At 46.2% G+C, this 27,238-nt stretch overlaps 1 protein-coding gene across 4 annotated transcripts; it reads right to left on the bottom strand.

Moving 5' to 3' along the window:
* Positions 1-216: 216 nt before the first annotated feature.
* On the bottom strand, positions 217-27,161 carry LOC148402991 (histone deacetylase 4-like). Of its 4 annotated transcripts, none has more exons than XM_088358609.1 (27): positions 26,911-27,161; positions 23,811-23,985; positions 17,575-17,643; positions 14,251-14,564; positions 12,935-13,085; positions 11,792-11,915; positions 11,105-11,223; positions 10,338-10,466; positions 10,114-10,223; positions 9,167-9,301; positions 8,910-9,093; positions 7,827-8,056; positions 6,460-6,678; positions 6,136-6,331; positions 5,916-6,049; positions 5,734-5,836; positions 5,610-5,656; positions 5,415-5,522; positions 5,095-5,150; positions 4,821-4,908; positions 4,636-4,755; positions 4,423-4,520; positions 4,230-4,348; positions 3,934-4,067; positions 3,700-3,784; positions 3,422-3,566; positions 217-3,024 (listed from the first exon to the last, which is right to left on the bottom strand). In XM_088358609.1, exons 2-27 carry the CDS (start codon positions 23,830-23,832, stop codon positions 2,985-2,987), a joined length of 3,279 nt encoding a protein of 1,092 aa, XP_088214735.1. In that variant the 5' UTR covers positions 23,833-23,985; positions 26,911-27,161; the 3' UTR covers positions 217-2,984. The 4 variants fall into 4 exon arrangements, with proteins under 4 accessions (XP_088214735.1, XP_088214745.1, XP_088214753.1 ...); XM_088358619.1 differs by lacking the exon at positions 26,911-27,161 and adding an exon at positions 26,122-26,609; XM_088358627.1 differs by lacking the exon at positions 17,575-17,643.
* Positions 27,162-27,238: the final 77 nt, after the last annotated feature.

Raw genomic sequence — 27,238 nt, 5'->3', positions numbered from 1 at the left:
AGAGGACATTCAAATAAACGGCGACAACAGAAAACACACTATTGATGTAAAGATGGACTGAGTAAACATGGACTTTGCAAGATTTTCCACATTTGCGGCAGAGGTCACATTCCCACCACGCGCAGAAGAAAGACAATCCAATCTATCCCAGTTCATCAATCTCAAATGACCTCTGGCTCGCTGTTGCCAACTATCACCGAAGAACAAAGACACACATCTTTTTCAGAAATATATTTTATAGATGTCAGAGATGAAACGTCCAAAGCGTAGGTCCCCAAGAAATAACATTTTTCATCGTTAGAGACATAAAGGAACAAAAAATAACTTCTTTCCCATTTACATGTAAACCGAGAATTGCTCTTGAGCCACAGTGGTTATTTATTTGTAGGACTGGCCGAGGTGGGTGTGACAATCAAATGTCCTCCTCCAACACCCCCGATTAAAAGCGCAGCATTACTCCAGCGTCGACAGTGCCTGTTTAATCATCTGTGAAAGAGGAACATTCTTTGGGAGAGTCTTTCATGAATGTAGCAAAGGTTTGGCAGAGCAAACACAGTCCATCCAGATCCATTTTAAGTGCTGAAATCACCAGTCGGAAACAAGAGGAACCATACCGGAGTCATTGGGACAAAGTCTTTTCAAATGTTTGCACACCAGCTAGGAAGAACACTCTTGGAATGCCACCAAAAGTGGTTTTGTTCATCCTCTATTGTGCAAATACGTATAGTTTTTGTTACATAGACAAGCAGGCATGCTGACTGACAAACCATGCAAAGAGTTAAAGTTGGTGCAAGCTGATGGGCAAATAAGACTTCAAGCGCTATTCAACGTGTCTACGAAAACAACAAAGTCATGTGATTCATATTATTCCCCCCCCAAAAAAAGAACAAATGGAATGTTTTTGTCGGACCATAAAGTAAAAACTCACATTTTACAAGTTTGAAAATTGACGTACAATTTTAAATCATGGTCGTAGTCAGGCCTTTAGTAGACAAGTGAAGGGTGGGGCAAAAATCGGAACAATACGCTGATGACTTCATGGCACCAGATAAACCTAGTACGCAAGGTGTAGTGTATGTCGCACCGCTGTCAAAAAAAAAAAAAAAAAAAAAGAAGTCTTCCTCTTGAGCCACAAGTAGTGACCACAATTGTCTTGCAATATCTTGATTATCGCACTTTGATGCCAACCCAAAATAACAAATACGAGGCATGAGAAGTCGGGCTCCTTTCAACATCCGCATGCCTGCCTTTTCTAAAAACCCAAAACAGCTCGCTACATAAAATGGCCGCCGGACCTGCTTGTGGCGAGATCACAGGCATGTCACCAAGGTAAGGTGAGTGCACGAGAAAAAGACCACCACATAGGCAACAAAGTGATCGACTCTACAAGTCCAAAGCAGTGCAGTCGATGAGTAGCTAAATACGCTGCTTCTTTTCTGTTTCTTCTTTTTCTACTTCCACGGAGAAACACCACACCGTGTTCCGTTCACAATATCATAGCTGTCATTAGAGTACATTTAGAAATGTGTCCATATACAAATCTTCTATAAACAGTACAGTATAAATACACAATCGATGAAAAAAGAAAAAAAAAAAAAAACGCAGTCGCCCAAAGAGCAGTACAAAGAAAGTTGCTCCTTATTTTTGATAAATACAAAAAGAAGAAATTCGGTGACAGGACTTTTGTGACTGGTAGCCCTATAACTATCCAGAAAATGGATTAAAAAGAAAAATGTTTAAAAAAAAAAAAAACACTAATATATAAAGTGGTGAAAAATCATGATGTGGGGGAAAGAAAAAAAAAAATCAAAATCGATATGAAGAGGCCATGGCGCCCCACAAAATATACTCAATTTTATATACACGACTGGAGTTTCACGAGTAACTAGGTAGTTGCCAGCAACTCACGAGAGCAACCATCAAATGTAGTGACCTAGGAAGTCTTTTCCTAATGTATTGTCAAAAGTTTGTTAGATGCAGAGTCATGCTTTGGCTTTCATTGCTTAAACATTCCAAACAGGGGAAAAAAAAATCATGTTCGGCCTCTCCTCTCATGCTTTTTCTGCAAAGTCATCTTTTAAAGGGAAGCTACATAAAAGTCAAAGCATCAAATAATGTGCGTTTCCACCAAAGCTGGCAACTACCTTTCCAGAGCATGTCCTTTTCCTCACCAAAAAAAAAAAAAAAAAAAAATCAGAATATAAAATCTTCATGAGGCGCATGGCCACGTTCCAAGTAAACATGCTGAAAGATTGTTTGCTGTATTGTCCAAATTGTCATCCCTCCCTGGCGCTGATCTCCCAGAAGGAAATCTTAAGGCAAACTTTTCCTGAACAATCGTGAAATCCAGCAGACCCTCACCAAGGCACTCCTCATAGAACCTCTGATGAAAATGAGTGTTTATAAGAGCGAAAGTCCACAGTGAATGCATTTTTGTCAATTTTTTCCCCGTCGCAGAGCGAGTTGAGAAAAAAGAAAATGGCCAGCCGGCACCGGCAGACGGGGATGGTTGTCTTCTGACCCCGCCCGGTGTTGACAGTGTTGGCATCGGACGGAAGCCGTTTGGTTTCCTCAAAGAATCTCACTTAGCCAAACTCGCCCCCCCCCCCCCCCCCACACACACGCACACACTTAAAAATCAGCAAATGCTGCCTTGGTCACTCGCCACTGTAGGCTGTCGTCAGGGGGTGGGGGGGGTCAAAGACAGACAGAAAAACATCTCCAGACGAGCACCACGAAGTAACTCTTATGTTTTTATTTTTTTTCCCCCCATCTCAGTCCTCTGTCTCCTGATTGGCTCCCTGCTCCGAGGCTGAGCCCACCCCTTGTCCCTCCGCCAATCAATTGGTGTCAGGGGGGGACTAAATGAAGGGATCAGACGAGACTCCTTGCCGGCCCGCTGGCCGGCCGCTCAAAGAGGTGTCCTCCGCCCGCTCAAAGAGGTCAATGCGAACAGCGTGACACTGCTACGTATCCCCACCTGGTTACAATGGCTCCTCCTCTTCCATTGGTTCCTCCTCTGGTCTGATGGGGAAAGATAAGAAAAAGCAATCCAAATGAAGGTCCTGACAACTCATCGGCCTGTCGAGTTAATTGGAAGACTTTAGCTATTTTTAAATAGACAGAAGTTTGCCGACCCCCCCCCCCATACAACATAAGACAGATAATGAAATTCAAACAAATATTAAAAAAAAAAATTGCCAACTTTTTTCTGTGTTGTAAAGTTAAATACTAATGAACAAAATATTGTAAAAAAAAAAAAAAAAAATGTTAAGGGACCAAAAAATTTTAGGTTTTTTATCCCCAATGAATCAGCCGATTAAATTTGATCACGCCAAATATGGTCATTGACCTAAAGAGAATCCAATTCAATGAGGCCCATATAATATGTTTGTACATTTCCAAGTGGTGTTCCGCTCACCTGTGATCCACAACGTTCGTGTTGGCCACTGACAGAGAGGCCATGGCACTGACGGCCTCGGCCTCCTCCGAGTCCCCGCGTTTGGTTTCTAGAAGCGAGAGCCCCAGCTGTGGCAAATGGTGACATACCGAGCGCCAATATTTACCTGAGAGGAGGGACGACAACCAGGAGGCGGAGTCACAATGACAATGTAGACACATGACAAGAACTAGACCGACGAGTGGCTGACTGGTAGACCAGCCTCATGGACCTCAAAGGTTCGCCCTTGTGCAACTTACAGTGTGTCTCGAGGACCTTCTCCAGAGAGCGCACGACATTGGCGTTGGGCCTGTTCTCCAGCACAGCCTTGGGTAGTGGGTCCAGCTGCTCACACACACACGCCACAACAAAAACATGAATGATACGTGGCATTTCCAAACTTTCCACAAGGGGGCGCACCATCTCCTTCGCACACAGCCCCCTTCCCTTTTTACCGAATGAAAGGAGTCTCAAGGACGGGTGGGCTTTCTCACCTCCTGTCCCAGCAAGGCAGCGACGCAGGCCTCCGAGGCGTCACAGATGGCCGTTAGATCATGACCCCCTTCCAGAGCCAGGACCAACCTGCCTCCGGCAAGGCTCATCAGCTGGCGGGTCAGGAAGCTAAAACCTTCGAGGCAGTTCAATAGACACACGGTGAGGAAGGCTTGTTTGAAAGGAGAATGTTGTAAGATGAATTTCAAATTTGGACTTGAATCATTCACGTAGGGGAAATACTTTCACAGGGGGCGGGGCTTGTCATTCTTCACTGGTACGTAGATCTTGTACCTACATTTGGATGTCAGCATGTAGCCTCCAAGAGGTGGAGGGTGTCCTTCCACTGCGTCAAAGCCAGAGGACACCAGCACGATATCCGGAGCAAACTCATTGGCGATGGGCATCACCACTGACCTAAGCGAATGAGGCAACATTCCGGACTTTCCGGGATCATTTTCAAACATCACTGGTGGGTCTTTCAGGGGTACCTGAAGGCAGCCAGGTACTCGACATCGCCGATGGGTGGGTCGAGCCCCCCGGTGAAAGCCACGTTGACGTTGAACCCGACTCCTGGGCCACTTCCCACCTGCGGATGACACGACAACTTATCACATTCTACTTTCCTCAAAGACTTTGTCCAAAATGCCAGACAAATGGCTGTGTTGGAAAAAGAAAAAAATCATCGGGGCAAATTTTCTCACCTCCTCAGGTGCGCCACTCCCGGGGAAGAAATTGCCATCATCGTAGCGATGAATAGATAGGTACAGAACATTGGGGTCATCGTAGAAGGCCTGCTGGGTGCCGTTGCCGTGGTGAACATCCTGAAACGAAAGCTTGTGAGCTTGTGTCTTTCTCCAAGTTTTGGTCAAACGGGCGCCGCCCTTACCCAGTCGACGATGAGAATCCTGTTGATGTTGAGTCTCTGCTGCAGCAGTTTGGCAGCGATGGCCACAGAGTTAAAGTAGCAGAAGCCCCTGGAATGACAAAAAGACAAACTACCGACTCAAGTTGCGTATTCCTTTTTTGAACCCGTCCACTACCATTGACGGCTATAAACGTCCAAGATCCATTTGAACTGATTAAGGACAAGAACATTCGAATGTACTGTAAAGTGGGTCATTTCTGTGTCGTATTGAGTGTGATGACAGCTGCGGCCTTACATGGGAGTGCTTTCCTCGGCGTGGTGTCCTGGAGGTCGCACCACAGCGAAACCATTCTGGGGAAACGGACAAGTGGAACAAAGAGCCATCAAAAACAGCAAGACGCTTTCAAAAGGCCTTAAAGACTGGCGGGAAATGGAGTTGGTGAAAAATACAGTCAAGGGCCAATTTCAAGGAAAAGAAAGAAATAACACATCAATCAAATAAAGAATAATACATATATGAAAAAGAAATAAAATAATACAATCATAAAATAAAATATTGATCATAAAATAATCCTATGTGCTGGTGAAACTTTGATGAAGAGACGTTCACGATACCTTCAGCTCCCCGGTGGCCACTTTGAAGACGAGCTCCACCACAGAGCCGACGGCGAGGCGAGCGGCGCTGGAGGAGTGGACTTCATTCCAGATGGTGTCACTGTCCACCTGAAACACACGCGCACGGTTACCCAGCCTGAACTGGCTTTACTCTTTTCCATCTCATCCGTGTTTGAAAAGTAGCACGCCACTTACGCCCACCCCGCCGCACGGTAGCCGCACAAACATGGGCGTGACTGAACCTGGTGAGTGGGAAAAGCTCAGTCAGGTCAAGTCAATGGAGAGCTGAGCAACTCTGCGTGCATGCGTGCGGATTTACAATCGAGTTTCTGTCTGAGAGGGTTGGTTCCGTACAGCAGGACGTGGGCTTCAGAGTGAACCGTCTGCAGTTCTTCCAGAGTGGCCTTCCTCCCACGGATGCACTACGCAGACACAAATCAAATGCTGAGTGCGACCTGACGTGCACAATGAAGACGTGTGTGCGCGGCGGCGGAAACTAACCTCGCACTGAGCCCTGAGTCCGGTTTCTTGCAGGCGGGACCAAATGCTCTGGATCCGCCCCGCGTGCTCCGGGTGACTGTTAGTGTTGCCGCACATGCACTGGTGCTTCTGCATTAGAGAATCGTACACCAGACCTGGCGGGGGAGGGAAAAAAAACCAACAACAACCACACATCGGATCAGAAAAATAAGTAGCGCAAGTCAAAAGAGGCGGGGCTCACCTGTGGTAAAACGAGGCTTGACGGGCGGATCGGACTGCGGGACACTAATGGAGAACGGGGAGGCTGAAGCTGGGGACGACTGAGCCCTCGATAGAGGACGGTGGCCTGGGAAGGAGACGGACAGTCCGGCAGCTTCCATGGAAGCCTGGTAGTTTCTCAGCTGGTGAATTCGCTGCTGCTCCAACAACAAGGCCTGCTGCTCACACACACACACACACACGCAAATCGATCCCAGTTATCATGGCTGGAGTGAAAAGTGGATTGTCTTTCAACTCCCTCCAAAGATCTGGAATCTCCCAGCCATGTTCCTTCTTTCATCCTTACCTGTCTGAAGAGAAGCTCCTGCTCCGCCTGCCTCTCCCGGTGCTGGTGCTGCTGCAAGGCTTCCTCCTGGAGCTCCAGCGGGTCGGGAGGCTCCTGCTTGATGGTGATCCCCGGCGGTAGCGCGCCGACATCTTGGTGCTCTCTCAGCTCCTCCTCCGTTTCCTCCGGGTGGCTCTGGTGCTGGCGGCCCACGGGCGACTCGCCGGGCTTGGCTATCAACTGCGGGGATGCAGAGGCGGGACGTGAGGAAACAGGAAACGGCTTCCGACGGTTGCAGACGAGATAACCGCTTGCCTTTAGCTCTGCTGGCTGAATGCAAACATACAATGGGAAACACCATAGACAGCAAATTTGTAATGTATGCGTGTGTGACAAGGGGACAACTTTGACATCGTAGGATTCGGACAGCTCCGAGTCGACCCACCAGACCGGTCGAGCCCACCGCCTGTCAAACCGGTTTCTGGTGTGTCCGACTGCCAGGACTAGTCATGTGGAAAGCGGCCAACAGGGAGCACATAAGCACGGGGGGGGGGGCGCGAAGCAGAGCAGAGCAGACAGAGGAGAGAAAATCCCTTGATTCATCCGCCCACTTTCAATAGGTGCAGCTATCACAGCGACATCTGCTCGCTTCCACCCTGGCCGCACGAGGCGCAAGCTTTTGCCGTTACCGTGGCAACCCACAATGACCTCACAGCCCATGAAAACTTGGCCATAGTCAAGTGGACTTGGACCACACACACACACGCACGTGCACAAACACACACACACACACATGTGCACAAACGTGCACACACACACACGCACGTGCACAAACACACACACACACACATGTGCACAAACGTGCACACACACACACACACACACACACACACACACACACACAACACGTGCTCTGTGCCCACGCCCAAATCTGCTTCCACCTACTCCTCAAAAAAAAAAAAGAAAAAATGAAAAAGGGAGAATTTGGACAAGAAATGTGTCAATCAGGAGCATGCCAAACACATACGCACACAGACTTACACACAGCTAGCTACAATACACACACAAACATGGCTGCTCCACACCTCATTCTTACTTCTTTGGGGTTTTGTGTGTTGAAACTTTTGAGCCTGGATAAATAAAAGGCCAAGCCATCATCATGATTTATTGCTTATTTAAGCGGGTAAAAATGGTTCATTTATGAGCCAAACGCTCATTGATAAGACACGTCCACATTAAAGCAAAGAGTCTTAAATAGGTGGCAAAATCAAACGACTGTGTTCACATCATTGCCCCAAACTCTTTTGAAAAGAGCCACGAGTGAAGCGCAAAATCAAATGATGAGCTGGCAAAATCCTTCCAAATGAATTTGCACGCTATCGACTTACTTTGTTGAACTGAAGCTGTTGCTGCTGTTGCTGCTGCTGCTGCTTGTGCTTCTCCAGGAACTGTTGGTGCTGCTGCTGGACCACCAGCTGCTGTAGCGCTAGCGCCTGGGCATGGGCTTGAGCGGCGCTCCCTTGAGGCAGCGGCGCCGACTGGGTGCGACCCAGAGGTCGATGCTGGCGCTGCAGCTTGGCCATGGAGGCTGCCGGCGACATGGACAAGCCACTCACACCTGAAGCGAAGAAGGGCGCATTAGTGAAGGGGCCATAAAATACCACAACACAACACAGAGTCTTCCTAAAGTCAGATTTGAAAATGGGTCAGCAATAAAAAAAACAATAAACGACCATCTGGACTGCCAGACGGCAACTCTTGTATAGCGATGACACAACGAGAGAAATGAACAGCTTAGTTCATTTTTCAGAGGTCCGTGAGCAAGGAACCACACGGCGCTGGCAAACATACTTTGGAATTTATTTGTTTTCCATTTCATTTGTTTTCATAAACACATTTGCTCATTACTTTGTGGGATTCAACTGAGAAGTAGGAAAATGGACTCGATGCATGCTAACGAGAAGCTAGTTCAGGGCTTTTCAACTGGTTTTGTCCAAGGGAGCAGGATTAGAACCGAGAAGCAACTTGGGGACCACTACTTTGGCGGAATTTTTGTTAATTTTGCGCCAAAGGAGGACAGACCTATACAGGCTATTGATTTGTATTTGTGTGTCTATTTTGGGAATGTCAGCTACATTTGACATCATTTGGATGGCTAAATCATTTACAAAATTAGTAAATCAAGTCTAAATAATAAATCCATTTCACTTTTCAAAATGTTACAATTATTTTCCATTTCCAATTTCGAGGGCCACCTGCAATACCGCAAAGGACCACTAGAAGGCCGCGGACCACCGGTTGACAATCCCAGTGCAAGTCAATGGGTGCGCTAATGCAGCCATCCATGTCTGTTCTCTCAAAGCACAGACAGACCAAAAAAAATCGAGGTCGGATTTATGAATGGACCTCGATGAGCATAAAGAGGAAGACGACATGATTATTTTTAATCTCAATCAAGTGACTTTTGCTACCTGTCACCAGGGGGCTCTGTGCAGGAGTCTGGTCCATCAGTACCATGTGTTGAAGCAGCGGACTGTGCCCGCCTGTCCCTGCTGCCGCTTCAGCCAAGTAGGGTGTCAAGTGGCCACCTGAGAGGAACGGCGGGCTGAGGGAGAGCGCTGGCTGCAAACTGCCGTCTTGTTGAGCAGACGTCACCTAAGGGAAAGACAAAAAAAAAAAAAGAGTGTTAGCTTTGTTCATATCCAGCCCGCGACAGCAAAGTTCTTACATTGGATGCGGCGGTGGCGGTAGCAGTGGCGGGCAAGCCCAGGGTGATGTTTGGTAAGGATGGCGAAGTGTAGAGTGATAGTTGGCTAATGGAGCCTCGCTCGGCACCGCTGCACACCCTCTGGCTCATGGGCGCCTGGAAGCACATTCAACAAACACACCTCTGACAACCTGCAAAATCAATGCATGGAAAACTCAAAGATCTGAATGGCTTGAAAAATGGAGTGAGCCTACAAAAGCATAGTAAGAATGGTAACTTTTTCCATTGCTGTCATTCAACAGCGATGGATGCACATTGGGATTTTGCTTGGCAGATGGGGACAGACGGGGGTGCGCTGGCACTCGCGCCATCCTTTACCAAAATGATCATTTATGACACGGAATCAACTCACTATTCATCTGTTCAAAATAACAATGCTAGGTTTTGTTTCTTGCTTAAAATAGGGTTTAACTTTTTGTTTTTCCTGGTTTTCCAGGTGACACAAGCAATCTGATTTTATGAGAAGAATATAGAACAGGGAGGTCAAATATAGAACAAAATCTAACCTGGATGAATATCTACATATCATTAAAAAAAGGTAGACAAGGCTAAAAGTAAAAGAAACAAATAGATACGTATCATCATGTCGGAAAAGGTTTTGACTGAAATGGCACAGTCCGGATAAGAAGACGGCGTGCTGATGGCCAAGTGACTGCAAGAGCGCGGCGATGTTCACAAGCCTCCTCCACACTCCACTAGTGCTCCTAATGGCTGCCACAAATAGAAGCTTGCAGGCGCCTCAGCCGCCGTCCTCCTCTGCTCACTTGTCGCTGGAAGAGCAGTCGGCTCTTTGCCTTCTCACGCACACGCTTGAAAAGGCAATAATGGCCAAAAATGCCCAACTAATCTGGCAAAAGATGGGCTAGGATGAAGCTTTTATGTTGCCGAGCCGAGTGAGCGGAAATGACCTCTTTGCTGTTGGAGACTGACACGGTGATGCCGTTTTCATTGGGGATGTTGTTGGAACTGTTGTTCGGGGAGCTCGGGCCCGAGCCCGGGGCACTGCTACATGCAGAATCTGCATCCAGCGTGTACATAGAGGAGAGAAAAATCACAAACATTTGAATGTATCCGGTCCACCAAGAAACATGCACTGAGTTGAAAGTCGTTAAAAGCTGTAAAATCTTGCTACCTGCCATGTCGAGAGAGCGCTTTTTCGCAGAGGTGATGGGGCTGTCCCGACGACGGAGGAGCGGACTGCTCCTCCGCTCGCTGACCTTCTGCTTCAGCCTGGAGCGCAGCTTCAAGTTGGGTTCGGAGGCTGAAAGGAGGGCATTTTGCAAAACTAATTTTCCGAGCACTACCGGATGCTGTTTTTATTCATATTAATATACGTATGATATATACAATATATGAATATATTATATACAACATGAATATTTATATATATCAATATTACCACAATGAATGATTTTGTTTCAACAATTTTCAGAGGGTTCGACACATGCCATGGTCATATTTAAAATAGAATGGGCATCAACTACGCACGCACATCTGCAGAGCACAAAATGTGATCAAATCCACAGAAATCTGGAAGACCCAGCCAGCCTGTCTATATGGCAAATTCAAATCCACATTGTCACTGCTTCAAATGAGGTCACAATCACGTACAAGGCTGCCGATATTCTTAAGTGGTCTTCTGACTCAGGCAGTCACGTTTTGGTCAAATTTCATTTGAAATATGATTTCATTTAAAAAAAATGATTTATGATATGATTACAATCTATTTTCGACAAAACACAAAGCGACAACAATGGATGACGACTGTTGCATCACTATGTGCGATTACGATCTGCAACATGTCCTTGTCAGATGAACGTGTTGATATTTGAATTGTGGTAGTTCTTTCATCTCTAGAAAGAAACATGGAGTGCGAGAGTGTGCATGCGTGTGTGTCACCTGTTTTCCGAAGTGGAAAGTCATCCCGTGGATTGTAGACGCCCAGCACAGGATGATTATAGGTGGACATAACAGTCTGTGGAGGTGAGCTCTGGTCAAGAGAGCTGTGCTGAGTTTTTCTATGGCAGGACAAAAAAAAAAAAAAAAGTAACTCATAAGCTATCATAAGCACTGAAGAACGTTAAGTGTCGTGGTAAATCTGTGCAGGTAAGAATCGTGTCATGCACCAACGAAGAGACACCTGCAAAAAGAAGAGACACCTGCAAAGTGCTTTGGACATTCGACAACAAGGACAAACAGCAAAGTGAAGAGCATCAATCATCAAGTTATAATAAGCAGCTCGAAAGTGAATCAATCTGTTCATATCTCTTTTTTTTTCTCCCATCAATCACTCAGCACAGACTGAAGCAGTAACTGAGGTAATACGGTTGCATAAGTGTGCACACCCTTTGTAAGAGGGAATGTGGCCGTGTTCAGAATTACCCAATCAAATTGAGACTCGTGTTAAAAGGATCGCTACTATTATAAATGATGATGACTCATCCCAAATAAAATTCAGTTTTACTACGGAAAGTAATGTTTGGCGCAAAAAACAAAACAAAATAGCATTCATGCTAAAACATCTTTGAAATTTTACATGATCAAAAAACCCCGAGATTTAAACCGGGGTGTGTAGACTTTTCATACCTGTACCAATAGGGAGCATCGTTGTGGGGCCCACCCTGGTTGAGGCTCCGCTGAGCCAGGGCCTTTTTTTTGTTGAGGACAAATTCCTGGAGACGCATCTTGACCTCCGTACTTGCCACGGCACCTGGGAGGTGACAAGAAATAAGTCGTATATGGGGTAAAAAAAAAAAAAAAAATCACATTACAACGACAAACTTGACGATGAAAATTGCGTGCGGGCAGGCAGACACAGATCGCCGCCGTTTTAACCCAACACATATCAACACAGCCGCCTGGCGGTGCTCAAGGACTGGTGTCCACTACCAGCAGCCAGCATTGGCATTGGCCAAGGCCAAGGCCAAGGCCACCAGCAGCTTTGACAGCTCCTGGACCACGCTCACCAAGTCAAATGGAAACAGACTGACGCGCGCGGAAATGGAAACACTTGCACTTCTCTGTACAGTTTTTGTTTCATTCCCTCCAATAAAATATCTTTCATATGCTACTGTGTAGGGACACAATGATGAAATCAAGATGCTAAAAGACCATTTAGAAAGGGATACAGAGGGGCTGATCAACAATTTCATCTTCAATTAAACTAATATCTAGTTTGTGGGAGGAACAAAGTGGCTTTTCTCCGCAGAAGGTTCCTAGTCGAGACTAACCCAGAAGTATTCACTCGGAGGCAAAAGTGTCACAATTAAGCAATCCACAAATTAACAGACTAATTTAGTCAATCAATCATTTGTCAAACTCATTTTTGTCACGGGCCACATTGTACTCCGAGTTTCCTTGGAAGGGCCATTATGACTGTCAACGCCTAGGCTAGTAAAAACTTTAAATATTTTATAAAGATGAACATTTCTAGCGATTTTTCGATTTTTTTTAAAAAACGTGAAGACCGTTTATAATTTTAGTATTGACACATGAAGTCGATTCACAATTTGTCTTCGCGGGCCACATTAAATGATTTGGCGGGCCCTATCTGGCCCCGGGCCTCGAGTTTGACACCTATGGTTTGGAGCCGTTACATTTAGTTGTTCAAATCCCTCAAATAGCTGAGTTTCAAAAGCCATCACAGTCGAATCAGAAAAAAAAAAGATTTTGTAATAAACTTGAATACAACACATCCATAAACACAAAACTGTGGTGAGGGCAACGTACTCTCCTGCCCCCTTTCCTTGTTCTTCAGCAACTGCAACTTCTGCTCACGCTGCTGCTTCTCCAGCTCTTGCTCCAGACGATGATTTTCCATTTTCCTCTGGTGCTCCAGCAGCTCCTGTTGATGCTTGATTGCCAACAGCTCCTGTTGTTGCTATAGGAATGTGGAGAGCGAGGGAAAAAAAAAAAAAAAAGCAGCAATATCCAAATTAGCCCGAAACATGTGTCCAGTTTCAAATTTGGAATCATTTTTGGTGGCTTCACAAGTAAGATTTTTCAAATGTAAAATAGATGCCAATGGCTCAATAAAGATCGCAGCTAACCTGCGGGATTCATCAATGGACTGGACAAAGTAGCGGCAAACACGTCTGAGTAAAATTATTGCTTGACGGTGACAGGAAGGTGACGCCAAACTCTTGAGAAATATTTCCCACCATCTCCCCTCTGTCAACGTGAATGTATTTGCAGACATTTGAGAGCAAGTGAATGCTTTAATGGCTCGCTGGGGGAGGGGGGCACTGTGAATGGGGCTGACTGAAGACGGACGGGCCTCCCTGGCAGGGCCGTCCGTGCGTCACTGGCTGCCACCCGAATGATCTCTACCAGAAGCGGAAGGACATCCCGTAAACATTGCCCATCCCTCAAGAAGTAAAGTGGAAGAAAAGAAATGGAAACTCGAGAAAAGATTCCTCGGGAGGATTAAAAGAGAAAGGGAGGTCGGGAAGGAGCAAATGACAGAAGGAAGGCAAAATGGGGGGGGGGGCGAAAAATGGGAACAGAGGAAGGAAATGAGGCAAACTGAAGGGAATGACAAAAGAGGAAGGAATAGAAGAGAGAGAGAGAGAGACCAAGGAAAATATTCACAGCAAGACAATAAGGAAATGGAAGAAAGGAAATAAAACAGGAAGGAGGAAGGAAAGAGAGAGTGTGGCCAAAGAGAGAAGGAGTCAAGCCAGCTCATAAAAATCCTCCACAGTGCAATCTAATCTCCCGCCTCACAATCATTTGATTCATCATTCTTTGGTAGCACATTACAAGTGTAATGTTTGTACTGTTACCAAACGAGCTGGGGAAATATTTCGCAGACGACTGGGCCCACTGTGTGGGTGGACTGATCTCCATTCACTTTCCAGTCCAGTGGGCTCCATGTCCGCCATGTGGCGTTCTCATACGGACGGAGCCTGCCTGGCCTTTCATTTTTCGCTTCTTAACACAAAAGATACTTTACGGGCCACCAACAGATCGCCCCCCCCCCCCCCTTTTACTCTCTTCGAGTTAAAGAGGCAATTTGAGGGCGGCGGTAAACAACGATGATTTACCTTTATGTGTTCCTGGAGCTGAGCCTCATGTTGGCGGGAAAGCTGCTCGTGCTGCCTTTGGAACTCGGCGATGAGGATCTGCCTCTGGATTTGCTGCTTCTGTTTCAGGCTAAGCAGCTCCTGTTGCAGCTGTTGCTCACGGACAGGGGCGGAGGCCACGCCCCCGCCGGCCTGTTGGCGGGGTGGCGACAGAGGGGACACCTGCTGATGATGATGCTGCTGCTGCTGCTGGTGCTGCTGCTGCTGGTCCACACGCAGGTCCATGGGGATGGCGGCAGGCGGGAGGCGCAGCGGCAGTGCTGAATTGATGTCCACTGGTGAGACAGAGAAGAAGAGAAATCAGGCCCAACAAACTGATTGGAAATCACAGACTAGTAAGAATTTTGAAAAAGATGAACGGTCATAAACATCTGTATTTTTCAAAAGTGAAAACAATTTGCAATTGTAGGATTGACACAAAGCCCATGCACCATTTGCCATCGTGGGCCAAATATAATGACGCTGTGGGCCAAATTTGAGTTCGACACTGCTAGAAAGGCTGGTGGGAAAAAAAGCCGCTACAGTATTCAATCAATGAATCCGTTTCTTTTATTGAATGATTCTTGAAAGTATTTTATGATTTTTTTTTCCTTTTGGATCTGGCACTGAAAGTGACAGAACAGCAACAGGTGAGAAACCAAAGGGAAGGAATTGTCTTTCTCAATCTGCACATCACACGGCTCCAACGAGACTCCTTCACGCTTGCCTCGCACGCAAAGTAAAAAGCGCGAGATGAAATCCAAGCTGATGGCTAAGTAGCACAGAATCATTGGAGATGACAAAAATAGTTTGGGAAAATAAAAAGCAGGCAGAAATATTTGCTTGTGAAAGTGGCTTGGACAAATATGGCTTAATTGAAAAAGTGAGATTTCATTTGTGTCCACCTCTTTCATTTCTTTTTCATTTTCTTTCATTCCCTCATCTGTTTAAAGAAGCAAATCAGCGCGCCAATTAGACTCCGTCCACTCTTGGCTAATGCAAAGCCATAAGTAACACTCCCACTCTTGCTGTGCACAAAATGTTCCTGCGAGTTTCTGGCCGGGCGGCCGGCCGGCGCAACACAAAAACAACTCGCATGAACGCAAATGTCAAGACGCTCGTAAGGCGTGCTTGACAAATGCCCACGTCGGACGGAAACGCGGAGATGCTATTACCCATCAGTGTGTTCCCTTTTTTCCGCCTTGCCTGCGAGAGGGAACTCCCTTTCCCGCGCCCTTATTGCGTCCGTCGCACGGCTGCCAACGTTCACTTTTGTGTTTATCATCTTGCCGTCTTTAACCTGCTGGGCCTCTCTCTCGTTCTCTCTCTCGCTTTCTCTCTCTCTCTCTCTCTCACGAAACAGGACCGAACAGCTCTCATACACACACACACACACACAAACACACACACACACACACACACACACACACACACACACACACACACACACACACACACACACACACACACACACACACACACACACACCACACACACACTCCTCGTCTCTCAGCGTGGCTTCCTATTGCCATTGATTGTAAACACAACGTTCATTTAACGAGGGCAATCAACTATAGGTGGGCTTGCCACTTGCTTGCAGTCATCATCATGCTGTTAGCAATATTGTCCCCCCCCCCCCCCACACACCCACTCTCTCCTGGGCGGTTTCATAGTGCCAGCTGAAATTCCTAGCGTGGAATTTTTCCTGCATTTCCCCAATAAATGGGGCCACAAAATGGTTCCGCATGGAGCCTTCAGAGGACTTGCAATGTGTGAGATGTACACAGAATTGTTGGCCACCCCCTGGTTAAGTTGTATCCTTTAACTTCTTTTCTTTTTTTCCGAAATAATATAGGAGCAAAACCTTTCAAACAAAGCGGAAACTCCAACCTGTAATTCAAGTAAGGCTGCAACTAACGATTATTTTATTCAAGAATTAATCTGTCAATTATTTGAAGATTCAAAACTGGGACATGTAGCTCTTGTAAATTGAGCTATACGTTTTTTTTATTGTGTGCTAATAATTAAAAAGGTATTTATGTATGAACTAAAATGCATTGTATAGTAATGCATATTAATATTTTTTACGATGATGCACATTTTGTCATAATTCAGTGTAATAATCATAATTGTAATTGAATTTGGATGAATTGCACAACCCAAAAGGAGACTATATTGCATTGTACAAATATCTGTTAAGCAACAATACCAGAATATCCCAGTCGGTACAATTTTCTTGCATTTTTTTTCTCCAAAATCTGTTGTAGAGTATACATCACAATTTAATGTCTTTAACGTGTAACGAGAATTATTTTGCTTTAAAATGGAACAAATTGCTCTCGAAATCTAAATCTAAACCATCCTTACCACACAAATGTATTCAAAACAATGGCCGGCCGCGAGGTTCCATTATGAGTTGCTGCAACAAAACAAATTTAAAAAAAAAAATAAATCACACGACTTTGCATGGCTATCCCTGCTTTGTCATTCAAAACAACGATTGACAAACTACCGGTCACGGTAAACCCTCAATTTGCATCAACAAGGAAACGACGTTCGACTAAGACGGACAGAAGCGGCTCGACGACACTGAGTCAAGCTCGGCTTTTGAATCCAAGACAGCAGAATTTTTAAAGAGGTGATTCCAGTGAGTGTCAATATTTAATCAGCTTAAACGTCAGCGGGTAAGAAGAACCCCCTGACAGCGTGCGAGGGAGGGAGGCAGGGAGTATGAAACGTTTGGGAGAAGCTGGAGATGGGTTCCGAAGCAACAAGCGGATTGACCCTCGCCTCGCGCCTCGCACTGCTTGATGCTCGGCTGCAGAAAGCTAAAAAAGTAGCAATGGGAGTACACTCAGTGTTTTGTTTTTTTTTCCGAGAGGAAATCAAAGTCTTTGGCGATGTTTTGTGAATGGCCTCTAAGATGACGAGATGACAAAATGTGTGCAGCAGCAGAAGCAGCAGAAGCAGCAGAAGCAGCAGAAGCAGCAGAGGCAGCAGAAGCCACGAAATGATGCACAAGTGTTTGCTTTGCTATTTTTGGACAGCTTTGATGAGCAAAAATCCAAGAGCTTTATTTAAAAATAGATTTTTTTTCCTTGCTCTTGCAATGCATACATCCATTCAAAAAAAAAAAAAAACGGTGCAAATTCCCATTTGAGATATTTTTCAAAATAATTTCAAGAAATTGTGTGTATAAGTGAAATGCAGGCAAAATGAATGCAAAGCTGCTGCTGCTGCTGCTGCTGCTGCTGCACAGGATGTGGTGTGTATACACACAAAAACAAGCACGCGTGGGTGTCCAACCTGTTGGGATGTGGTTGAGCGCCGACGTCTTGAGAACCTCCAGTGGCTGCTCCTTCCCCAGGATCCCTTCTGTGGGAGAGAGAGAGCACTCCGCTTCAAATATGGTCCGCAACATCGGGATGCGCTTTGAGCAACAACCCCCGCTAATCGGGCGCTTCGGTCCGAGCCAGCGAGCGGGATTCGAGCGATCTGCTCGGCGGCAAGCTTAGATATCCTGCTGCTGCTCCTGCTGCTGCTGCTGCTGCTGCTGCTGCTGCACCAGCATCTGCCTGTGACATGAAGAATTTCCTAAGGTGCCCAAAAACACACTCGTACGTGAAGGGGTGGCGAAGGGAAGAGCAGCCTGCATTGCCGTGAGTTCACTGTGCAAATGGGTGGGTGGGTGGGTGGGTTGGTGTGTGTGTGTAGGGGGGGTGTTGGGGCTCGACTGATACTGCCTGTGCTCAGCATAGCAAACGTGGCTGGCAGCAGCAAAGAGGGATGGATGGGGCGAGGGGGGGGGGCATCGGAGGTAAAAATAGCTCACCCTTTTGTGTATAACAGCACATGCGGAGCACGCACACACATGCAAACAAAGACACACTGCTGTTGCTGCACTCCTGTGTGCGTGCGTGTGTGCGTGCGTGCGTGCATGCGTAGGCTGTAATTATAGTGGCAACATGAAAAGGCTTTTGTAGCTGCCGAGCCCTGGGAAGAAATGGCTATAAAAAGCAGAGTGACAGAGAGCGATGGAGGCGGCGTAGGGGAAGACAAGAGAAGTGGGAAAGGAGGCGAGAAGAGGAAAAGAGGCAAAACACCAAAGGGGGGCAAAAAAAGGGAGGAGATTTAAATAGTACACACAACGTCTGGGTGTGTAGAAGTAAGCATATATATTATTTATTTTTGGGGTTTTATTATTTATTCATAATTTATTATTTAATACTTTTTTTTCCCCTCATCTTCAACCACCTGATCCACTTGGAGACATGTGAAGCAAAAACATGCAATTATTCTTCACATGGGAGATGAACCCCATGAAAAATCCCAAAAGAGAGGAAAACAGGCGAGGGTCTCGCTATTTCTGGAACTCTCTCTAGACCGAGCTGGCACATCGGCTTAATTAGCTGCAAAGCTGGAGGAGGCATCCTGCACTGATTTGTCTTGCGCTGCCTCGCTCAGACGCAGAAGATGCCCGTCGCCACCCGAGTTGAGACGATAGAACGTTTGCCGGTCGGTCGTCCGTCCCGCCGTGTTTGGAGAAACGGGTGGCATTCGCAGCCGAGGGTCGGGAACAAAACGGGTCCCCCTTTGAGGAGACTTCCCGATGAACGTATTCAAATCACTCGAGGGCACCATTTGCAATCCAAACGACGCCACGCTACGACACCTGCGGCTCGTCATTTGAAACCACTTTTGCACAAATGAACCGCAGCAGATTTACATCTCGGACGTTAATGACGGAAAATGAGGGCGGCCCGGGACGAGGCTTAGGTGTCTTGTCTGCGGTCAAATTGACAAAACATGACTTTGAATCCCAAGCGCGCGGCTGATACGCGAGATGCCAAAGCGGAGCGCAGGTGTTTGCCAAACCGGGACCGACCGGCCGGCCGGCCGGCCTCTGCAACAGGGCCCGATCATCTCCAAGCAAATCTTGTTATGCTGCACTCCCGTTTCTCCTCATCCTCCACTCGCATCCCCAACGGGAGCGCATACAAAGAGACGGCGAGCTATAAATAGCCTGGGCTCGCCTCGGGCGCACGGTCGGTCGGTCAAGTCGAGCGAATGCGGCTCACGCTCGTCAAGGGGCGAGCGTGTGATGGACGGCGCCGTAAATGAAGGTTGCGGGAGACGCCGGGTCACTTTGTCTGCCGCATTGCCCGATGTGGCTCGGTTCCAGCACGGGAACGGGCATCGGCGTCGGCGTCATTGAATTCAATGTGAGCAAGGTGAACTTGACAGGGACCGTGCGAGTCATGAAAGACTGGGCTCCTTGAGGATCCTTTCCCTCCGGGTGGCCAATGGACTTCCCCCGTGGCATCGGATGACGTCAGATAGCAACGACCCAAGACAGAAAAATAATGTTATGCTTATATTCAAAGACTAACACGAGCTAACGTGGTGTTTTATTTGTGTCTTGAATTAAACAGACACACAGACATATTTGAATGAAACTGGGACTGTATTTCCTGCCCGCTAAATTTTCTACAGAAGCGTGGAACTGCCAATGTGGAGTCAACATTTTGGACCGGCAAACACATTAGAATGTATTTAAAGGCTATTTGTAAGTTTCTTCAAACGTATATGCTCGAACGTATTGACTTGGCATAAAAAATAAAAAAATAAATAAAAAAATGCTGAACGGAAATCACACACTGCAGTCTTAATAATAAATCTAAGAAAATCACAACCAAACAACAATAACGTACTTTTCGAACAATAACGTAGGCCAAATGCTAAATTGCATTTTTGTAACGGGCACATTATGGGAAAAAAAAATGCTAACATTTTAGCATTTAACCTCCAAGTACGTTCAAACATACTTGCCAGTGATACATTCAAACGTACATGCAAATATGCTCAAATGTATTTAAATACGTAAAAATGACCAATATGTTTCAAAGTATTTGCAAATACGTTTGAACCTATTTGCCAGTCAAATATGTTTACCCCATATTGGCAGATCCACACTTTGGTCAAAACCAAAAAACATAGTCAATATTCAGCAACTTTTGCTGATCTCTTTGACATCAAGAAGTTAATGTCTAACGCTTTTGCTCTTCGCTCCACTTCCTGTGATGGCCGCTGCATGTTTTCCATCTCAGCGATGGCGAACACAGGATCAAATGATTAAATCCATTTCTGTCAACAATCTCTGAGCCTTTCGCTAACCCGCCGTATTAGCTTTGTTGTTCGCGACGCCGTGCTTGTTTTAAATCTCCTAATTGATGTTTAATTTGACAGCCTCACTTTAGATGAATTTTTCAATACTAGCCAAAGGAGCAATATTTGGGTTATTTCTTTTCCCATCCTTCCTAGGAAAGGAATGACTACAGGCTGTGAAAGCCAAAAAGCATGGGTGCCTGCCTGCATGGCTGCCTGCCTGCCTGCATGGCTGCCTGCCTGCATGGCTGCCTGCCTGCATGGCTGCCTGCCTGCATGGCTGCCTGCATGGCTGCCTGCATGGCTGCCTGCATGGCTGCCTGCCTGCCTGCCTGCGTGGCTGCCTGCCTGGAGTGTCAAGCTTAATTGCAGTAGGCAGCTCATTGGCAGCACACAGTGTCTCTCCTTTCTCCCGGACTAAAGGGACACGGACAAAAGATATACACGGCTCCTTTCATTAGCTCAAGCTCGCAAGCCGTCCCAACAATCAATTAAAAACATGGCTAACATCGCCTCTGTAAGGTTCACGTCCAGTGAGGGTGATGTGCTCCAGTGAGGGTCAACGCATGCATGCGCATAAAGTCAACAGTGCCCCGACCGCCAGGAAGGAAAATCACAACCACGCCGCCACCGAGCCACATTTTGCAATCTGCCGTTATTTCGTAATAGGCGGAATTAAAAATAAACGTGTCAGCACAAGCAGACAGCGGCAGGATCGTGAAAAGACGGTTTCAAATGACCATTCATCACGCTTGCATCACAATGGCCGCCGCCGCACAAAAGAGAGAGGCGCTTGTTGTCTCATGTGCACTTGTTGTGATTTTTTTTTTTTTTTTAGCTGCTCTGCACATAGCAAGACAAAACCAAACAAAGCAAATTGCTCAATTGTCACGAGTGGAATCGACACAGGAGGCCAAAAATAATGACTGTTTGCTCGCTCGGCGTGCACGCACGTGCCACCGCATATCTTGTTTGTGTGAGTCTAAAAATAGACACGGGGGGGGGGGGGGGGATAAGCCCTCTTTATTGCAGCAAGAGCTTTTAACCCCTTCGCCCCGGGATTTAAGCAGTGCGACGAGCTGTCGCGTGCATTTGGAGAAAAGGATGAAAAGCTGTCGATAAAAGAAAAAACGAGTTGAAATAGAATTTGAACAAAGCTGGGCGAGAATGGAAGAAATTCGGGCTGAGGCTATGGATGATTGTGATTTTACCTCATCCCGATCTGTGACGTCATTCACATCAATGCGCCCGTGGTTGTTTTGTTTTGGTTTTCGTCAACAGCAAGGGACACCGACACACCTGGGCATTGTCGCCGGCGCGTTGTCTAAGGTACCGTTTACGTCAGCAGCGGGCCAGCAGCGGCGGGCGGGCCAGCAGCGGCAGGCGGGCCAGCAGCGGCAGGCGGGCCAGCAGCGGCGGGCCAAGGATAGCAAAACTCCCCATGGACAAACGGCAGAGATGAAAAAGTGTGCAAAAACAAAACCAGCGCCACTGACAGTTAAACATGCACAATAGTGTTGAGCCATAATCGAGGCTGTTTGATTGTTCCCCAAAAATGTTTAGCACTAACAATTAGTTAAAATTAATTTCATTTCCTTTTTTTTGTGTTCTTATAGCTTCTTTCTTTTTTTTAAATAGAATGCCATATACTATTATTTTATTCTAGTTCTAGTCTTTATTTTTTCTTCTTTTTTTAAATGTCTTTCAATTTATTCTAGTTCATAAAATGACAGCTGAACTGTTGCCAAGTGTCAAATTTCATTGTCAAAATGTCATCATTTGGACAAAATATCAATCATCTACCAACCATTTAACCTTGCATGAATAAAACTGCTAACTTGTTTTCAAATTTCATTGTCAAAATGTCATCATTTGGACAAAATATCAATCATCTACCAACCATTTAACCTTGCATGAATAAAACTGCTAACTTGTTTTCCGATGATTCTACATGATTTTATTTCCCTCTAATTGAGTTATCTGTCATACAATTAAATCTTGATGCTGTCAGATCCATCATTTGCTATTAGAGTTAACACGCTGGAGTGTAAACATAGTGTGAACATATATGTAAACATATACCCAAACATATTTCGGTTTGGGCATACTGAGTAATCAGTCCTATGCAAACACATCAGCATGTAACTGACACCAACATAACAACAAGTGATGTGCAGGCCTTAGCAGTGTGACCTGCTTTTGTTGTGGGACAAAAGTACTTTCCTTTTTTTTTTTTCCCCCCGTGAGAGATTTGCGTTAAATGATATTTAATCTACAAATCCCATGGCAGTTGTAATAAAGAAAATGTGCGGGATCAACAATATGCGCATTGCTAAGCTCATTTACTGTACATATTATAAAAATGGCCCAGCAGCAGGCTTGCACGCACACGTGCTTGCTAACCCAGCGCTAACGTTTTAAAGGGGGGAGGGGGGGGTATGAATTGAGCTCCTAAACAATAGTAGCTCTGTATCAAAATGCATGCGACACGTACGAGAGAGCTACATTGTTTACGATAATATTGATGTTGCTTCATTCCAACAATATAAAAATAAAATAATAAATCAACCTGTGGCAGTCAAACATAATGAAGGGAAGACTCACTCACTCGCCTTAACAATCAAATAAATTTGAAATTTTCTCCATGACATTGGAACCTCTAAAAATAAATGCGCACAAAATTTTACGATTAAAACTTTTGTCAGGACAAATATGCCTTTCAATCTAGGAAAAAAGCCGCACGAAAATTTCAGCCAAGTCTTCAATATTTTAACAAAACCATTTCCAAATGCCTATTTCACTCCACACCCAAAAAGCACTGTTGCAAAAAAGTAGTGAGAAAACAGACTACTGGATGCTTGCTCCTTTAAGGACAAGATGCTTAAATAAGCAGCGAGACACTCTTTCCATACTCTGACCATCATTCATATTGAATGGAGCCAATTAGCACGCCTAAAAGCAGATTAAACTGTTCTACCGAGTTGACTCTTTCTGCACTTTGTCTACGTTCATAAGGGAAAATGTTCACATCTATCAACACGGCAGACGTGGCTGACAGCGGCGGGCGAGATGATCGCTTATTACAAGGGGGCTCGGCCCGGTGGTTACAATTTGACGACAAGCTTCCCCGCTAACGGATTGCAGTTAGCGCAGCACGCAGCCCCGCCCGGTTATAACCTTGATCCGGTTTTCATCGACTTTCTCCTCATTCGGTGAGCGAGATGTGATCACAGCTGGCGAGAGGCGGGGTACAAACCGGACCGGTCGGCCCCCGAACCAACACGACGTACATTTCAAAGTCAAAGTCAGCTTTATTGTCAATTTCTCCACATTCTCGTATTTTCAATACGACTTTGACATGGTGTCACGCGGCTTACCTTGATGATTGTGCGATGTCATCGCTGAAGTCGAGAGGTGGCAAGTGACCAAATCGACAGGTTCTTTTCGGGCCTAGTCGAAAGACAATTCAACCGTGGCGCCAGAATGTCTCCAGACTAGAAACTTGCCATTAGCCTTTTGGATTTGGCAACTCCAACCAAGAGCGTCACCAACCTATCAGGGAGAAAGAAAAAGCAATTTCAGTTTGCGCGGGATATTGATGGAGCCCTGTCACGAAAAGCAAAAATCAGCATATAGCTGACACCCCACCTCTAAAATGATTTTGTAATTGCTTCTGGATGCCACAAGATGGCGGCAACACAGAAAATGAACAGGATCAAAACGCATCAACACCATATACTGAGCATGCACCCAAATCATGAACCTTAACTGTATTCAATAGTTCAATTAAAATGAAATAAATGAATTCAAGAATAATAAATAGTCAAATTGAATTCAAACTAAACACCATAAGAAGCTCTTCAGTAGTATTAGCTTAGCATATTAGCCTAAAAACGTGCTAGCGAAAATGGATGTGACATCACATCTGGCCAAAAATGTTTTTCCCCTTTGAAAAAACAGAATCAATGAAGTCACATAATAACACCAAGATTCCAACAGATGGCGCCAAAGTAATGCATGTGTTCCCTGAGCAAAAAAAGCAGCAAATAGTTGAGTTTTCAGTGAAATGAATGATGAACAAAAGCTGAAGAGTCAATATGCGGGGGTTCACTGGAGTGTGTTTTATACTATAGTATTTATTTAGAGACAAATTCCTTCTGCGTTTTAACATGAGCGGCCAACAAAGAAAATTCAGATTTTGGTCCTTAATTAACTCATAATCGCTATAAGCAAGTAAAAAAAAAAAAGATGACCAGTTAGTTCTGTATGACAATAGAGCTGAAAAATGATTTTTCTCTTCTTTAATTTAAAAGTGTAGCCTGAATTCCTGGCGCCCCAAGCAAAAAGTGTCAGATGTAATCAAGACAAGAGGCTGAAATGCCAAATCAACTTCACCACATATTTATTTAAAAAAAAAAAGGGGGGGGGGTAAAACTGCTTGAGGGCAAGGTAGATGGGGGATGCAAGTGTGTTCAAGCCTTTGTGTATATTGGCTAGGGGTCTCTGGTGTCCTCTGAAGCAGGATGGATGTGTGTGCGCGTGTGTGGATGTGTGCCTCTTTTGACAGTGGGGAGGGGCAGGGTTCACGACAAGAAGGCCAGACAGTGGGGCAAATTTCCCCCCCCCCCAAAAAAAAAAAAAAGTCGGTCATCATGTTGCTTTGTGATGGAAGAAGAAGGAGGGGGTGAGTGTCACAGGCAATAGTTGCCTCGCCTGGGGGGAGAGGGGGGAGGGGGGCTTGGTGCAACACCATTCTCTCAGGGCATCTGTCTCGAGGGGGGGTGTTGGCGTGTTCATGTGCAATAGCGTGTGTGCGCTTGGCCATTGTCCCCAGAAAGACCTAGCTTGATGCAGGGTGACAGATCTGGGGAGCCCTCAAGAAAAATCATGAAAGGCCAAAAATGAGTTCAAACACGCTTAGGAAGCTTAAACGCACCGACTGCATCAGTAAGCTCTAAAATAGCGCAAACTTTCATACTAGTTGCAATAAATGTCTCCCAAATTTGAATGAAATGAGATGATGAGATGCGGTGATTGAAAAGCGCCCCCCGCCCACGCTAACTCTATCGAGCTAAAATGAGCATCTACACACTGGACCGTGAACCACAAGGGGGCGCTAGTTTAACCAATTTGGCTACGCGATGCTCTGTGGTTGCGCAATACCATTTATTTGGTTGTGAGTAACATAACTGTAGGATAAAATGACAAAAATAATTTCCATTTGAATACATTCTGCAAGAACTTTGTTTGTTGTTCAGTGTGGCATTTTGGTTCCTTTTCGCTGATGCTAGTGGGAGTTTACAATTATTTTGCTTTGCTCAGCAGACGGCAGCTACCACAGCTCTGTATCAAATGATCTTCGAAACTGACTCGACGTGTTTTTAAACTTACAATAAATAGTGTCATTCTGACAATGTGTTTTAATAGTAGACGTCAGTGGTTGTATTGGTTGTTTGTTACGGTCGGAATTTCTTTTAAAGTTATTGATAGGCTAGCTATGAAGCTGCATGTAGTGATAGTGGCAAAATCTTCATCACTTCCACTATTAACATTTTTGATAGCACTCATCTTCATTAGGCAAACCAGACCCTGCCCCAGCTGATTTGAGGTCAGAGACGGTACATCTTGCACTGGGCACATGTAGTCAAAACGCCCCCCTCCCCTCCACACACACACACACTCACTCACCATTCCTCCTCGGTACAATTTCGAGTCTTCAATAATTTTCTGTGGCGGAAGACACACGGACGGACGACTGTGCTCAAATTTGAACCCTGAACCTCGCAGCTGTGATGCAAACGCACCAACCGCTTGCCCCGCTGGAAGGAATCACAGCAGAAAGAAAGCTACTTTTAAATGACGGGACGCTGAGAGCGTACAAGACTGTGATGGACGAGAGTTGTAAAAAGAGTCATGATGAGCCAGCCGCTTTGGTGTAAGAGCTTCAACGCCCCCATTCACAAAAAAAAAAAAAAAGATTGACGCATGCAGAGAGAGAATTACCACCGCCCATCCCGAAACCATTCACGCGCGCGCACGCACACAGTCGCACAGGCCTTGGGCTTTATCTTCTCGTCGACACAACAAAATAACACAGCAATAACGCAAAAGTGGCGCAGTCAAGCTAAAGCCTGAGGTGCACTAAAAATAGCCTCGCTCGCTCGCTCGCAACAATCGGCATAATCAACGTCCCACCCCCACCCTCAACCTCCTAGTTGCCTGGACACTTCCCGCCCTCAACTGTGCAAAGCAACCGCCAAGGAACGCCGCCGCCGCCGCCGCCTTCAACACCAAACCTTCCTTCCTTCCCCCCGACAAATTAAACAAGCAGGCAACGCGGGGAGAAAAGTTAAGCGAGTCGTTGCGGAGATGAAGCCCCGTCTGTCCCTCCGTCCGTCCGCCAGTCCGCGCATCGCATCCCTGCGGGGGGATCAAAGTGGCGACACGTTCACCATGTACAGCCCCCCAAAAACTCACCGGAAGCTCCACTCGATGGGCCCGGAGGCGACCACCCGTCCCGACGTTCGTCCCGCGCGGCGGGGTTTAGTCCTCTCCCATGCGACACCGCCGGGCTTTTTTTCTCCGCTTGGCGAGAGGAGGAGGCGGCGGCGGCGGCGGCAGCAGCGGAGGAGGAGGAGGGGGCGCGAAAAATTCATCTCCTGACAGATTCCGCCATACTGGATTTTTGTGTTCAGGCCCAGCGTCACATGGAGGAGCGCCCCTGCACGCAGCAAGGGGCGGGGTCAGGCTGGCCCGTGCGCGTTTGCGTGCGTGCGTGCGCACGCGCGCGTGCGTGAGCGTGGGT

The sequence above is a fragment of the Syngnathus floridae genome, chromosome 2 (genome assembly GCF_059516105.1).
Source record: "Syngnathus floridae isolate MCC-2025c chromosome 2, RoL_Sflo_1.0, whole genome shotgun sequence".
Lineage (NCBI taxonomy): Eukaryota > Metazoa > Chordata > Actinopteri > Syngnathiformes > Syngnathidae > Syngnathus > Syngnathus floridae.
Note: the sequence above shows the minus strand (reverse complement) of the source record. Positions and strands in the feature narration are given on the sequence as shown.

Excerpts from the sequence above, each read along its gene's own strand:
- LOC148402991 (XM_088358601.1), bottom strand. The coding sequence starts at position 17,689 with ATGTTGCGGACCATATTTGAAGCGGAGTGCTCTCTCTCTCCCACAGAA. Across the intron at positions 9,302-10,113 it reads CAGTCTCCAACAGCAAAGAG|GCGCCCATGAGCCAGAGGGT; the intron begins GTCATTTCCGCT and ends ATGTGCTTCCAG. Across the intron at positions 3,567-3,699 it reads GAAGGTCCTCGAGACACACT|GTAAATATTGGCGCTCGGTA; the intron begins GTAAGTTGCACA and ends CCCTCCTCTCAG.